At 42.0% G+C, this 16,661-nt stretch overlaps 1 protein-coding gene across 1 annotated transcript in view; it reads left to right on the top strand.

Annotated features, from left to right (window-relative positions):
• The first annotated feature begins 5,515 nt into the window (after positions 1-5,515).
• The window catches only part of Sec23b (SEC23 homolog B, COPII coat complex component), a 36,391-nt gene continuing 25,245 nt past the window's right edge, over positions 5,516-16,661 (top strand). Inside the window, exons 1-7 of the mRNA XM_051183250.1 lie at positions 5,516-5,606; positions 8,831-9,065; positions 11,285-11,342; positions 12,668-12,754; positions 15,288-15,524; positions 15,625-15,710; positions 16,500-16,644. Coding sequence (XP_051039207.1) covers positions 8,845-9,065; positions 11,285-11,342; positions 12,668-12,754; positions 15,288-15,524; positions 15,625-15,710; positions 16,500-16,644 — 834 coding nt within the window. The 5' untranslated portion in view covers positions 5,516-5,606; positions 8,831-8,844. The remainder of the gene's footprint in view (positions 5,607-8,830; positions 9,066-11,284; positions 11,343-12,667; positions 12,755-15,287; positions 15,525-15,624; positions 15,711-16,499; positions 16,645-16,661) is intronic.

Genomic DNA, 16,661 nt, shown 5'->3' with positions numbered 1-16,661 from the left:
TGCAATGGAAGCTCCACTTTCACAGATTCATGCAACAGCCTTTCAGGGCTTCTTTGCATAACAACCTCTGAATACAACCCTCCCATACATTGTTAGTTTTAGCAGCTTCTTAGAACTTAGAGCAAGTTTCCATGTCCTCTCATTTCAATTATTTATTTTTAGATGGAGTCTCGAGTGCTGCTGTAAGGCCAGCTTTCAGCAGCTCAGGTACTGAAGGAGAAAAGTGGATATTCACACAATTCACTTTTTTATCTGAGAGAGTAAAACTTAATTCTCTGGGACTGGTGAATGGGGCAAAACTCAATTTTCTGGGGCCGGTGAAAAGGGGGAAACACACACACACACGATCACACGATGGGGGGTGTCCTTCTGTATGTTGTTAATATACGTTTCTCTTATTGGTTGATGAATAAATGCTGATTGGCCTGTAGCTAGGCAGGGAGTATAGGCAGGGCTACCAGACTAGGAGTGTGCTGGGAAGAGGAAGGCAGACAGTGACCAGAGAGACTCCATGTAACTGCCAAAGGAGTAATATGCCCTACCATTATGCATAAGGCACAGCCTTGTGGCAATACATAGTTTAATAGAAATGGGTTAATAATTAAGAGAAAGCTGGCCAATAAGAAGCCTGAGCCATTGGCCAAACAGTTTATAATTAATATAAGCCTCTATGTGTTTATTTGGGACTAAAGGGCAGCGTGATGGGGCTGTGGGACTGAGTTAGACAGAAATTCCATCATCACACACACACCTTCAACATGTGAGGCCTCTTTTATTTTTTCCCTTCCTTCTTCCTGATGCCTTCTTACATCTTTTACATCTTCCCTGGTGTTCTTCTAACTTTCCCTTTTGTCTTCCTCCAACTCTGTTTTTCCTCTTACAGGTTATATACCCCAGAAAAATCTCTCAAGTAATATATAAATTACATTGTGGTTACATTCTACTTAAATGAATGATTACAATGAATACAAGTTAAAAAAAAAAAAAGAAGCATGTTTCCCATATCCCTTACATGATTAAACATTTTATGTATTACAGGTGAAAAAGAAATTATTCCCAACGACTCGCATACACTCATGTCTATTCAGCTTGTTATAGATTAACAAAGTGTCAGCAGGCAAGGTATTTTTTTTCACCCAGTTCTTTTACTGGAAGGCTGCATTTTGCAGTTACAAAGAAAGGATCAATAATTTTATTATTTCTCAAAAGATAATCTTATTTAAAAAAAAAACTCTTAAAAGAATCACAAATCTTGCTGGGTGGTGGTGTCACATGCCTTTAATCCCAGCACTTGGGAGGCAGAGGAGGTGGATCTCTGTAAGTTCAAAACCAGCCTGATCTACAAGAACTAGTTCCAGGACAGCCTCCAAAGCCACAGAGAAACCCTGTCTCGAAAAAACAAATAAATAAAATAACAACAACAACAACAATAACAAAATTTAATTCTATTTTTATGTGTACATGTTTTCTATCAACAAGTTATAATTGCTGGTACAATGACTGTAGAGACCAGAAGAGGGTGTTCAATACCTGGAACTGGAGTTACAGATGGTTGTAAGCTATCACAAATCTGGACTCTTACATATGAAAAACAATCAGTCATTTCCACTTTAAATCCTCAGAGTGTATACGCACTCATGTGGTGATATATTGTTTAAAATGTATTAAAGTTTGCCGAGGATTCAGAAAGCGAAGTCAGCCCCAAGCTATAGAGATCAGGCAGTGGTAATACACACCTTTAACCCTAGCAGCCAGAAGCTAGGAGGTGATGGTACACAGAGGTAGATGGACCTCTGTGAGGCCAAGGCCACCCAGATCTATACAAGATTGATCCAGTCCTAAAGAGAAACACCTCACACAAAGATGATCTCAGCACCTGGGATCACACACCATTAATCCCAGCACTAGAGTGGTATAAAAGATAAGAGCAGGGTCTTCAGTATTCAGTATCAGGCATTCATTCTCCAGCCACAATTAGTACATTTCTCCAGCCATGCTGAGGAGAGGCTTCATTCAGTCTGAGGCTGAGTGAAAGTTAGTGCCCAGGTGTTTTGCTTTTCTGATCTTCAGCTTGAAGCTTGAACCCCTATATATGTACCTGGGTCTTTTATTTACCGTGATACACACTCATCAACAGTTTTTATTAAATCACATCAGGAAGCTGAAGGCAAAAATGGTTGTAAGAAATGAATCATTGTCTTTGATCACTAACCTATCCTAGCAAGAAAGGCAATCAGATAGTAATAACTGGGCTGCCTTTTTTTTTTTTTTTTTTTGTTCCCTTATCTCAACAAGTCCCTTGCTCAACTATCAAAATTGTGTTCTTTTAAACTTTAAACTGTCCAAGATTTTCTACATCAAAGCCATTAACAAAAACATTGTCACCTAACTTTATTAAACAATCTACATGTCTAAATTCTTTCTAAGGGTGGTGGTTGAACCATTAATCTGTTCCAGCAGTGTCTTACTTAGAGTTTCTATTGCTATAAAGAGACACCATGATCACAGCAACTCTTATAAAGAAAAACGTTTAATTGAGGTGGCAGCTTACAGTTCAAAGGTTCAGCCCATTATCATCATGACAGAGAGCATGGTAGTGGACATGTAGTGGACATGTTGCTGGAGATGTAGCTGAAAATCCTACATCTTGCAGTCAATAGGAAGTTGACTGAGACACTGGACAGTATTTTGAGCATATATGAGACCTTAAAGCCTGCCTCCACAATGACACATTTCCTCCAACAAGACCACACCCACTCCAACAAGGCCACACCTCCTAATAGTGCCACTCCCTATGAGATTATGGATGCCAATTACATTCAAACTACCACAAGCAGCAATGCTTGGAAGAAGTCAATCACTATTATTGTAAGTACCAGTAACATTGCCCAGTGTGAGGCTAGAAACCCCCTTAGAGTTTCCATACAACCCATAGATGATGAGAAATGTGGTGACTGTGAGGACAATAAATAGAGCTATGCTTAATAACAGCATAGCAGGACACATAGTCCTCAGGGCTCTGCCTCTCTAAGACTCATTTGACATGGTTTTGCTGACTTCCCAGTTGTGTCCTATGAGTTCCAAGGTTGCTTGCTGTTCCTCTCACATGTCCCCCACATCTGACAATTAGGTAGTCTTGGCTAGGTTGGAACTCATTATATAGCTCCGGCTGGTTTTGAACTCATAGAGATCCACTTACTTCTGCCTCTTGAGTGCTGAGATTAAAGACATGTGCCACCTTGCCTAGAAAATCCCTTTTACTCTTATATTTTGCATGCTGGCAATATCAACACCATGTGGACACTTAACACAAAGTCTTGCTTTCAATCTGAGATGTTGGCAGATCCTGATAGACCACAGATGCATGGCTTCTGCTTGCCTTGGAGGTCTGGGGAAACATTTCTCTTGGTGGTCCTTCCCCAGCAGGGAACCCCTGTAGAGGTGGAGGCACTCTCAGTTCAGGATTTCTCCTTTTAAATAACTTTGTACTTTTAGAAGCTCAAATTTTCAATGGGTGGGGTCTGAATCACAGGGCATATTCTTACTGCCCCAGTGTAAAATACTGGGTTTTGCATTAATAGTGCCAATCTCCAGCATGGCCATGACAACAATGATAAAGGAAAACATTTAATTGGGGCTAGGTTACAGTTCAGAGGTTTAGTTCACTATCATCATGGCAGGAAACACTATGGAAAACAGGTAGACATGGTGCCGGAGAGGTACTGGACATAGCTTGAGTATATAAGACCTCAAAGTCTACCTCCACAGTAACATACTTCCTCCAACAAGGCCACACCTCCTAATGGTGCTATCTGCTATGGGCCAAACATTTAAACACTTGAGTCTGTGGGGGCCACTTCCATTCACAACACCCCAATCCCATATGGAATTTTCCTTCATTGTCGTAAAAGCTAACTATTTGGGCAAGAAACCACTTTTGCTTTGACTACTGACAGTATGCTGTACAGACTGGGCAAGCGAGACACAAGATAAAAGACTGTTGAACTTAGCCAAGACAAGGTAGGTCAGCCCTTCAAGAGTCCTGCTTCACAAAAGATTCTTCCAGATATTCTGCAGGACATAGAGGAAAGTGCCTGATGAATTTTGACAGTACAAGGTGGGACAGTCCTTCAACGTTCTCACTTCACTGAAAAGTCTGCCAGAAATTCTAAGCCTGCAGGCTGAAGAAGGATACTCCAGTGTTGCAGAGGAATTTTGGGTGACTGTCCAGACAGCCAGATGTCTCTGTTGTTAGTTAATATTATATCTTTAATGGGGTCTTTGGTGGAGTTAAAGACTAAATAGTTATAGTTTCCTCAGTTATGATAGAAAGTAAATTAGGGTTGACTCAGCTGGGTGTGATGGCCTCTGGTTTTAATCCCAGCATTCAGGAGGTATAGGAGGGCAGAGGAAAGAAGGTCTCCATGATTTCCAGGCCAGCCAGAACTACATAGTTAGGTCCTGTTGTGAAGAGCGGGTTTGAATCAATAATTAATTGGGCTATTTAATGGATACTCTTTGTCTTAGCATCAACATAAGATTTCAGAGTTTTGGGGCTGGAGAGTTGGTTCAGTGGTTGAGTGTATACTGTTGGAGTTCAGTTTCCAGCACCCATGTTAGAGAGTATGCAACTGACTGTAACTGTAGCTCCATGGGATCCCACGTTCTGGTCTCTGTAAGCACTGCATACTCATGTGCACACATGCATACACTGACACACAGATAGGCATATTTAAACATAAATCTTTAAAAAAGATTTGAGAATTTTGTTTCTTTGTTATTTATACTTCAAAGGCCAAGTCTCTGGGTAAGATGAACTTGCTGCGTCTTCTTTCTTTTCTTTTTGTGTGTTTTTTTGTTTTGTTTTGTTGTCACTTGTAAGAATGTGTAAAATGACTGTGGTGGTCACTGAAATTTGTGTCACCCATAAAAAACCGGACTCTGTCACTCTCCTAAAATGCTCGAATGGGACTGTACCCTATTACTCATTTCCTTGTTGGAGAATGACAGGAAGATGAAACAGTCCCTTCATAACGCAGCAAGCGAGGAGGGAAAGTTTTGAAACGTGGAGAGAGTAACAACACTTGCCAAGCTCAGAAAGAACTTCAACTAGTGGTTGAAACTCTGCCACCTCCAAGCTCCTTCCCGCAGGCTGAGGACCTTTTCCGGATAGCTTCAGGTTCCTCTGGGGCTACACGTCACTGTTCTCGCTTCCCGGTAACTAAGGTGACGAGAGGGACTTCCCTTTGAGGCAAACAGATGTGTAGTGTCAGGGCGAACGCCTGAGGAGTGCTGGATGCGTTTGGATGTCGCACCCGCAGGCGCCGAGGTTCTGTGCAGAAGCAGGAATAGCTTTTAGTGGCGTAGTCTCGAAAGTTTGAAGTGTGAGGAACTACTGCCTTGCCCCACTCAAAGATGGCGGCGCAGCTTTTCTGGCGGTTTCGTTTTCGTGCGCCAACCAGTGAAGCGCTCTTTGATTGGCTAGCACGTGGCGCCGTGGAGTGACGTATAGAGCATTGACCAATCGACTGTGAGCTGAGGTGGACTTGGCGGTGGAAGCCGGAGCTGAGCTCTGGTGTCGGTGGGGCACGGAAGGCTCGGTCTAGGTGAGTGGCTCCGGGGCAGGTGAGCGACCCTGCTCTGTGGAGTGGGCGCTTTGGGGGAAGGCCGAGGCCAGGGGCGCCGGGGCAAGGTGGGCTGCTTCTGGGAGGAGCCTTTTATTGTCAGGCTGAGGAATCAGGGGCAATTGATGATCCAGAAGTCGGCTGGAAGTGACTCGTCCGCGCCATGCCCGATGTCAGAGGACCGATTTTTGACTCCTTAGCCTTCGAATTGGGGTGGTGGTGACGGCTTGAACATCTGGAAGGACCGAGGCCCTATGAAAAACTTGAGTTTTGCTTTGTGATGAGTGAAATCAGAACCCAGATCTTAAGTTCAGGATTAGGATGGTTACCACGTCCTGCAAAGTTATGTCCTGGAGAGATGAGAGTGGATCAGATATTTTTTTGGATGCCTTTGTAGGCCATTTGTTCACTCCCTCACTTCTTCCCTTCCTCGCTCGTTTATTTACTTCTAATAACTCGTTGAGAATTTGATGTTAGCAGTGGACTCATGTCCCTTGGAAAAAATGTACATTTTCTCAACGTATAGAATTTAACAAAAGTACATATAACAAAAGAGAATTCATCAATTCACTGAAATCCTTTGTGGGTTATGTGTCCAGGATTAAGGAACTGTGATCTGGGGTGGAGAGATGATGGCTCAGCGGTTAAGAGCACTGGCTGGTCTTCCAGAGGTCCTGGGTTCAATTTGCAGTACCCACCGTGGCAGTTAACAACTGTCTGTAACTACAAGATCCGACACCATCACACAGACATGCAGACAAACACCAATGCACATAAAGTAAAAATAAGTGCTGAAAGAAACCGTGGCCTACAAGGTCCAGGAAAGGAGGCAATGGGAGATATGTAGGTACTTGGGGACCTGTACCTTTAAGTAAAGAACTTTAAAGAATAGTTATCGTTATTTATGGGGTTTGTTGAAGTAGTTGCCTAAAATGATGATATCAGAACGTAACTATATGTGATTTATTTGCTCCCCCTACCCACAGGAAGGTACACAGTCAATGTGATCAGCTTCCTGTGTTTGCCAGAAATAACAAGTAGATGTCTCAGAGTTTCAGTTGGAACAGACATTTTTGTTATGTGGATTCTGTATGAAAGAATAATTAATTTGTTTTTCTGGGCGTGTAAAATTGCCCTCATGGAAGTTATTTGCAGTATGGTATTCCTCAAAGGAGACAATTGTTATCAAGTACTTTTGGCACTAAAAGCCACTTTGGTATCCTATATATAGTATATGTAATATCATATAGTATGTATGTAGTATCCTATAGTATATATTTAGTATCATATATATGTATATATATATGTGTGTGTGTGTGTGTGTGTGTGTGTGTGTGCGCGCACACACACACACACACACACACACACACACGATCTCCCTATGTAACCCAGGAGGCTTTGAACTCCTTTGGTTCTTCTGCCTTGGCCTCCCAAATATGGAGATTGCAAGAATTTTCCCTCCCCCCATTCTCATCTCATAGACTGAATTTTCTTGCTTTCCTTTTGCTTTGTTTTATTTCTTTATTTGTGTGAGCATATGCATGATGTGTGTGTGTGTGTGTGTGTGCCTGTCAAGTCACCTATGTTGGGGGCAGAAGGCAATGCTTGTGGTATTGGGTCTCTCCTTACAACTTTATGAAGGATCTGAGGACCAAGCTCAGGTTGGCAGACTTGGGGGGCAAGCACTTTTCTCACTGGGCCATCTTGCTAGTCCCTTCTTTCCTGAAGGGCTTGTTCACACGAACCCCAGTAACTTATGAGTCGATGTATTTTAGATCACAAAAGGATGTATTTACTCATCAACGTTGGGGTTATCTGAGTCTGAAAGCTTAGTCTGAAGGACTGATTTACCAGGGTCTTTCAAGGATGAGCATACGCAAACATGGTAAGGAAGGAGAACAAGGCAAGATTGGTACAAAAGCAAACTCCCCTTTGTAGTTTTGGTATGCACATTAGAAATGCTTGAGTTCCTTGATGCTTCCTGTTATAACTGGCTTCTCTAATTAGCATACAGTTCTGTTCCCCACAATGAGCAAATTGTGTGTGTGTGGGGGGGGGGGAGCAAAAGCTAAGGTCGCTTGGAATGTAACATTTATTTCATACAGTGTTTACTTTGATAAGGAAAGGGAGTCAGGAAAATTGTTGGCTGATGAGACAGTTTGAGAATTATCTTTGGACATGTGGCTGAAATCGGCTTGTCTGAGGAATTTAGCTCAGTGGTGGAGTGCTTGCCTAGCATGTACAAGGCCCTGGATTTAATCTTTAGCATCACAAACAATTAACTAAATAGTAGTAATATCCAGCTATACACAGATAACAAATGGTCAGGCAGTTCAGCCTTTAGCTGCTTTGATAAATTTTTTTCTCAAGTTCTACAGAGATGGTTTGAGAAAGTGGCCTGATTAGTATTTTTGCCAACTTGACAGAAGCCATTGTCATTTGAGAAGGGGGAACATTTGAGGAAATGCTTTTGTCAGGTAGGCCTGTGGGGGCATTTTCTTGACTGATGATTGTGATGATTGATGTATGAGGGTCCAGCCCACTAAAAGGCAGTGCTACTCTTAGGCAGGTGGTCCTGAGTAGCATAGGAAAGTAGGCTGAGAAAGCCTTGAGGGATGAGCCAGTAAGCCATGTTCTTCCATGGCCTCGGTATGAGTTCCTGATGTGAGTTCCTGCTCTGGCTTTCTGGAAGATGATTGACTGCAAGAGTAAGCTGAAATAAATCCTTTTCTTCCACACTCCCTGCATTGCTTTTGGTCATGGTGTTGTTTTCGTTTTTTTTTTTTTTTGGAGACTGGTTTATCTAACAGTCCTGGCTGTCTTGGAACTCATTTTGTAGACCAGGCTGGCCTTGAACTCAGAAATCCACTTGCTTCTACCTCCCAAGTGCTGGGATTAAAGGTATCTTCCACCACCACCTGGCTTGGTATGGTCTTTATCATAGCAGTAGAAAGCTAAGACAGAAAGAAAGGGTAGTCAACTTTGGGGGTCGGAGAGAAGGTAGTTACTGTTATCCTACGATGACAGGTTTTTCCATACCAGGTGTTTGTGAAATACTACCTTGTAAGATCTTCTCTTTGTTTATTTGGGACTGAGTGCTGAATTTCTGGTGTGAACCATTTCACAAAGGCTTGGGAGGACCATCTTTTTTTTTTTTTTTGAAGGTCAATTGAGAATTTTGCATATAATTAAAACTTTATTTTTAGTTTCCTTTTAGGCCATGGCAACATATCTGGAGTTCATTCAGCAGAATGAAGAGCGAGATGGTGTGCGTTTCAGTTGGAATGTGTGGCCTTCTAGCCGCCTTGAAGCCACAAGAATGGTTGTTCCCTTGGCTTGTCTCCTTACTCCTTTAAAGGAACGCCCAGACCTACCTCCTGTACAGTATGAACCTGTACTTTGCAGCAGACCAACCTGCAAAGCGATTCTCAATCCACTTTGGTATGGCTTCTTTAAAAAAACTGGTAAAAAATGATACAGTAAATTGTCTCTTTATGCAGTTCTCATTAAAGTCACTTGATTTCTATAGGAGAATTTCCAGTTTGAGTTGACAGTAAGTAGATGTTGAGATTTTTTTTTCAGAGGACCAGTGCTCATGGAAACCTCTCTGGTCTGATACTTCAGATAAAATTGGAATCTCCCTCTCTGTACCTTTTTTTTGAGGCAGGTCTCTCTATGTAGCCCTGGCTGTTCCAGAACTCACTATGTAGACCCTGCTGGCTTCTACCCCAACAGAGATCCTCCTGCCTCTGCCTCTCAAGTGCTGGGATTAAAGGCATGAACAAGGGGGAGGAGCGACAGAGAGTTTGGAATTGTTCTTCCTTCCCTCCTTCCTTTCCTTACCTTCTTCCCTTCTTTTCCCCCACTCCCAGATTAGCAGTCTGCTTCTGGCTTAATTGTAGATTTTAAGGGATCACTTTTTCTTTTCTGTTTCTTTTTGAGACAGGGTTTCTCTGTATAGCTTTGGAGGCTGTCCTGGAACTTGCTTTGCAGACTAGGGTGACCTTGAAACCACAGAGATCCGCCTGCCTCTGCCTCCCGAGTGCTGAGATTAAAGGTTTGCGTCACCACCATCTGGCCAATCGATGGCTTTTAAAGTGTTAAAAAAATCCTAAAACTTCCCTCTTTTTGTACATACCCTATATGATGATGTATGTCTGGAAGAAGTAGCAGATAGAAGAATTTTGTTTGTGTGTATGTACAAAGCTTACACAAGTAGACACACATCTATGCATGCCATTTGTATGTGGGTACCTGTGGAGGGCAGAAGAGGGAGTTGAGTTTCTTGGCGCTGGAGTTACAGGAGATGTGGACTACCTGGCATAGATGCTTTGTTCCTCTGGAAGAGCTCCATGTGCTGTTAACCACTGAGCCATCTTTCCAGCCCGGCAGAAGAAATTTGACCCCAATAATTTTATTAAGTAATTTTTTTTTAGCCTAAGTTTCTATCCTGTTCATATATTTGGGCACTATTAGAAATATTTTTTTCCTTTTTTTTTTTTTTTTGAGGTAGAGTGTCCATGTTGCATAACTTAGTCTCAAACTCTAGGGCTAGTGTGGCCCTCTGGCATCAGTAGGGAGGTTATAAGACTGCAGAAGTGTACCACCATGCATGGCTGAAGGAATTTTCTTTTTTAAAGATTTATTTATTTATTGTGTATACATTGTTCCTCCTGCATGTATTCCTGAAAGCCAGAAGAGGGCACCAGATCTCATTACAGATGCTTTTGAACCACCATGTGGGTGCTAGGAATTGAACTCAGGACCTCTGGAAGAGTAGCCAGTGTTCCTAACCTCTGAGCCATCTCTCCAGCTCTGCCTGAAGGAATTTTGAAGCAAGTTGAGAGTGTTAAAATTTTTGTATGGAGGAGCACTTTTTCCTTTATTTCCTCTTGCTTTCATTATCAAGTCCATATTAGGATAGTTTCTACCCTGCTTGTAAAATGATAGCCATTGGCTAGTAATCTAAGTATAGAAAGGGAGAAGAAGCAATAGAAGCTTCATCACGAGCCATTTTAGCAGCTTTACCAACCTGGCAACATGCTTTCCATGGCCTAAGTGTGAAATGTGCTTTTATTAATGAAATTAAGAGGTTTTATATAGGGGCTGTAGATAGGTGGCTCAGTGGCTAAGTGTACTTGCTACTCCTGCAGAGACCCATGGTCATGTTCCCAGCACCTACATGTTAGCTCAGCTTTCCATAACTCCAGTACCAAGGCATCCCTTGCTCTCTTCTGGCCTCTGCTGGGCATGTGTGTGCTGCACATACTACAGGCAAATGTACATATACATAAAATAAAACTAAACATATCTTAAAAAAAAGTTTTACATTGTTGAACAATAAAAATGTTGGATATATCTTGATGACCAGGTTAAAATGAAGGCAAAAGGAAATAGTTTATACTTTGTGTGAGTGAAGAAATCTTAAAACATAATCATAGAACTGGAAAAGGCAAAAAAGAATTTACTAAGTTTAAATATTTGAGGGAAAATTTTGGTTTACTTGATAGCCAGTTTTCCCTGCAGTGCAATTTCATGTACACATGCACACTCATAGAAACACATGCCTGTTTAATTATGGAACTTTAAATATACATTTGATTGCTTTTTAGCTTGGAAATACCTATAATATCTGTGATATTTATTTATCTTTCTTGCAGTCAAGTTGATTATCGAGCAAAACTTTGGGCTTGCAATTTCTGTTTTCAAAGAAATCAGGTATGTAATTTAAAACAACATATATGTTTGTTCATTTTTTTTGTACTACTCTGGAAAAGATTATATGAACTTAAATTTCTGTCTACACTACTGATTAGCAGTCTTTAGTGATCTCAGGTAATGGCTTTTGTTAGGCACATTGGTGTTGGAGAGTAGGGGACATAGAATTCTCTTCTTAAGTTTTAAGTTTTCTATGGGAAGTGAATATGTTACCAAAAAAAAAAAAAAAAAAAAAAAGATCTACTGGACCATATTAGTTCTCTAATGGTGCATGTTATTGAATTCTCATCATCTTGTACTTTTAGGGTTCCAGTATTAATGGTCAGCTTCAGGGAAAACCTGTCTCAAACAAACAAACAAAAATGTCAGAACCTATAGGTCTGCCTAGCTATTGGTTATTCAGCTTTTTGTTTGTTTGTTTTTGAGATGGGCTTTCTCTGTGTAACAGTCCTGGCTGTCGTGGAATTCACTTTGTAGACCAGGCTGGCCTTGGACTCACTGAGATCCACCTGCCTCTGCCTCCCAAGTTTGAGGAGGCTGTTCAGGTTTTTATTAGACCACTCAGGTGCCTTATGCAGGCAAGGTGAAGCAGTGGCACATTTTTACATAATTAAACAAATGCAGTATAAACAAGTGTAACACTTCTTTGCCTAGTTAAAGTAATATTCTGTAAGATAAACAAATGTATCATGTATTTACATAGTTAAAGCACTATTCCACAACAGTGTCCCCTCCAGCTCCTACAATCCTTTCCCCCACTCTTCAGGATTCCCTGAACTTGGCCTAATGTTTGGCAGTGGGTCTCTGCATCTGTTTTCATCAGCTGCTGGATGAAGCTTCTCTAATGATGACTGGGCTAGGCACCGATCTATGTGCATAGCAGAATATCATTAGATATTATATTGGCATTTCCTGCCCCTACAGTCATGTTTGGTTGTATCCTAGGTCTCTGGGTTATCCAGTCTGTGTGCCGTGGCACTCTCCTGGCACGGGTTTTATTTTAGGCTAGCCTTTTGGTTAAGATCAAGTATAGTGTCTGTTTTTATCAGTAAATCTTTTTTTAACGTTACATGATCATGGACATGTAAGAGAATGAGAAATTTTGAGTGCTAATTGTGTTTTAGCAACATGTTTTATATTTTGTGTTTTCAGAGTTAACATGGTCATGAACCAGTTTTATAGATGCAAAATGTGTGTACCATGAGTAGCTGGAGCTCAGAAGTGGTGCACTTGCCTGTGCCTAGGCTTCGTCTCCAGTACAAAGAAAAAGGTGGAACACAGATCACTTTTAACCTTAATTAAATGTTTTGTTTTCTTCTCATCAGTTTCCTCCAGCATATACGGGCATATCTGAGGTGAATCAGCCTGCTGAATTGATGCCTCAATTTTCAACAATTGAGTACATGATCCAGGTAATTCTGTCATGTGTTTAATGAGCAGCGTTAACATTGAGTTTCTTTGAGTTAACATTGAGTTGGAGTGGTATAGATGTCTCATTTGCTTGTGAAAGGTAAAGCTGGTGTCCATGGGAGCAGTATTGTAGACAGTATATTACAGTACATTTGTGTTACTGGCATTATTTTTAGGTCTTGACCTAGGCTTTAAAAAAAAAAAAAAGGTAGAACTGACTAAATTTAAAGCCTGTCTCCACAGCCTTACCCATCTCACCTGAGACACTTTAGCATCTAGGTGGTCAGCTTAAAAAATTTATAGTGCCTCCTCCCTTCCTGTCACTGGTCTTTGTATGCTAGGAGAGATGGGCTGGCAAGGATCATCTTTCCCTGAATGTAAGTCCTGAAGTCTGTTTCCTTCCCTCCGTCCCTGCTCTTAAGTGGCTTCCTCTGGGTCTTCCTAAGCATTGTGAGATTTAGGCCCCTCACACACCCTGCCCATGGTCTTCCTATCTGAGCATGACTTCAGTGACTCAACCAAATGCAGCTGAGGAGATGAACAATGGTGGAGGCTAGCCTAGGCTAGAAAAGTTAGATCCACCCCTTCCTTTTCTCATCATTGACTTCTTTCTTCCACATCCCCATCTCATCTGGTAGACCATCCGTTGACTTACTGTTTGGAACATACCTAGATTCCACTCGCCATATCTTCCCCATCCCTAGATATCCTGGGCCATCTTCGCTTGCTAGATACATTGACAGTCTCTTAGCTGTTCTCCCTCATTTACCTTTGCCTGTTTGTTTTTATTCTTGTTTGGTCCAGTTTTATTTATTTATTTATTTATTTACTTACTTACTTACTTACATGCCAATCCTAGTTCCCCCTCTCTCCCCTCCTTGTTTTCCCTGCCTTCTCCCGCACCCCACCCTCCATCCAGTCCTCAGAGAGGAAGGGAGTCAACAAAACCTGTACCATCACCATATTGAAGCAGGACCAAGGCCCTACCTGTGTTTAGGCTGAGCAAGGTTTATCTCCATAGGAAATGGGCTATAACAAGCCAATTCATACACCAGGATCCTGGCCCCACAAACTGCTCAAGCCATTGACTGTCACCTGCATGGGGGTACCTAGTTTGGACCTATGCAGGTTCCCTGACATCAGTCTGGAGTCAGTGAGCTCGCACCAGCTTGGATCAGCTTTTTCTGTGGGTTTCCCCATTGTGTCCTTGACTCCTTTGCTCCTCCCTTTCTTTGAGTGGACTCTGGGAGCTCAGCCCAGTGGTTAGTTAGGGATCTCTGCATCAACTTCCATCAGTTACTGGATGAAGGCTCTATGCTGACAATTACTGTAGTCCTCAATCTGATTACAGGGGAAGGCCAGTTCAGTCCCCCTCTCCACTAATACTTAGAGTTTTCTCTGGGGTCATCCTTGTGGATTCCTGGGTATTTCCCTAGTGCCAGGTTTCTTGATAATTCCATAATGGCTCCCTCTACCAAGATATTTCTTTCCTTGCTCTCCCTCTCTGTCCTTCCCCCAACGCAACCATCCTGCTCCCTCATGTTCTCCTCCCCTTCTGTCTCCCCCCCATTGTTTTTTTTTTTCTTAACCCAGCAGCCTGTGTAACTCTGTAGAAACATGTATCGTTTTATTTCTCTGCTCAGAGGCCTCCACTGACTGACCAAATTGGCCCCTCTTCACTCAGAGCAAAAGATAGTCTTCAAGGCCCCATGCCTCATCTCCCCCTATTGTCCTTGTTCAACCCATGGGCCTTCTTCACTCCTCAAGTGTCACACCTGCCAGAGGGTGTTTGACCTACCTTCCCTACTTTCTCCCCATAACCATGATTTGTTTATGTGTATATGTGTATGGGCACATGTGTGGAGGCCAGAGGATAATTTGTGGAAGCCAGTTCTTCTACCTTGTGGGTTCTGGGGATTGAATGCAGGTCGTCAGGCTTAGTTTGGCCTTTATCTTCTGAGCCATCTTGTCCCCTCAAATTTTACCTTCTTACTGAAGTTGCCCCATCTCTTGTTTTTATTTATTTACTTTTTGAGATAGGGTCTCCCTATGTAGCTCTAGCTATCGTAGAACTCTGTATACAGACCAGGCTGGCTTCAAAATCACAGAGCTCCTGAGTGTTGAGATTGAAGGCGTGTGCCACCGTCCCCAGCCCTGGTGTCTGTGTAGCTCAGGGATCCGCCTCTTCCTCCATCTTAGCTATTGCTGCCCTCTGGCTCCCTTCCAGGTTTGTTCCTTTTGGCTGGCAGGTATTCTTGTTTCTGTCCAGTGATGTATGCCAGTGTTTGCAGTAAGGTCTGGCACATTGTAGGTATTAAATATTTAATACGTTTTTTTAGGTTTATGTTTGTTTTGCTGTACTCTGGGCCATTGGATGAGGTAATTAGAAGCTGGTTTAGATCTTTAGCTACACAGTTTATATCCCCCAGAATATTTACAGGTATAAAGACTTCTGTCTTGTGCCTGATTTGCTCTGTGCTAGCTGGTTATATTTGTGTATGTACTGATCATTATGCCATTTTTCTTTGCCCAAAGCGAGGTGCTCGATCCCCTCTGATCTTTCTCTATGTGGTCGACACATGTTTGGAGGAAGAAGACCTTCAAGCACTCAAAGAGTCCCTGCAGATGTCCTTAAGTCTCCTTCCTCCAGATGCTCTGGTTGGCCTTATCACTTTTGGGAGAATGGTGCAGGTTCACGAGCTAAGTTGTGAAGGAATCTCCAAGAGTTATGTCTTCAGAGGGACCAAAGATTTAACTGCAAAGCAAATACAGGTTTGTGCCTTGTAAAGAAGCAGAACCAAGGGTAGATCTGTGATGTATCATTTACTTTTAATGTTAATGGAAATTGGATCTTCCTGGTTTTCCTTTTCAGGATATGCTGGGCCTGACCAAGTCTGCTATGCCCATGCAGCAAGCAAGGCCTGCTCAACCTCAGGAGCAGCCTTTTGTTTCTAGCAGGTGAGACACTAGTATACAGTGTTACATGTTCTGTGGTGGGCATGCCTGACAGCCCAGGAGAGAAAGAAGAGTGATGATAGGACTTCTGATTCCAAAGTTCTAAGAAAAAGAATTAAAGAATAGGTCCAGTTGATATTCAGTTTCTTACACTGTTCCATTGGTCCCCTCCTCTTTGACACATAGCTATTGATCCTTAAGTTAAGCTGACAAAACAAAAAATACTTCTTTTGGGTACTTTAAATAAACCCATGAGCAGGTGTTCACTTCATTCATTTGGCTGAAAGAAAGCCTGTGGTTGCCTCAGGCCAGGATAGCAGCCAGCAAATTTAGTGTAACACGGCATCTGATGTGCTGATATACTGGTTTCCCTCCACTCTGGTGGGAAACCAGGGTGCTTCTCTCTACTCAGTTTCTAAGGCTTAAAAGGCATGCAAACAGAAACTTCAGTATAGTGAAGACTGTCCACATAAACAGACCTTAAGCAAACTGGATCCACAGTACATTTATTATTAGGATTTCTTTGCTACTTAAAATTTAATCAAACTTTTTCCTTTTCAATTTGATTTTTTAAATGATACATGCAAAAATTTGTGATTATTAGATTTTATAGTATGTTTTGCATTAAAATTGTTTGGAATTGCTTTTGTGTTTATAGAGATAATTTTGAAGGAAGCAGTTTGAGTTTTTCTTATTGGATAATTGTTTTGAAAAGCAGTTAGCTGGGTGACCTACAGTTGAAGGCCAAGGTACTTTATTAAATCACAACCGATGTGCCCTTTTGAAATACAGATTTCTGCAGCCAGTTCACAAGATTGACATGAACCTCACAGATCTTCTCGGGGAGCTGCAGAGGGACCCATGGCCAGTAACTCAGGGGAAGAGACCTTTGCGATCCACTGGTGTTGCTTTGTCCATTGCTGTTGGCTTATTGGAGGTAATTCAGATTTTTAT

Source organism: Phodopus roborovskii, unplaced genomic scaffold, assembly GCF_943737965.1.
Source record: "Phodopus roborovskii unplaced genomic scaffold, PHOROB, whole genome shotgun sequence".
Classification (NCBI taxonomy): Eukaryota; Metazoa; Chordata; class Mammalia; order Rodentia; family Cricetidae; genus Phodopus; species Phodopus roborovskii.
This window is presented reverse-complemented; position numbering and strand designations above follow the sequence as displayed.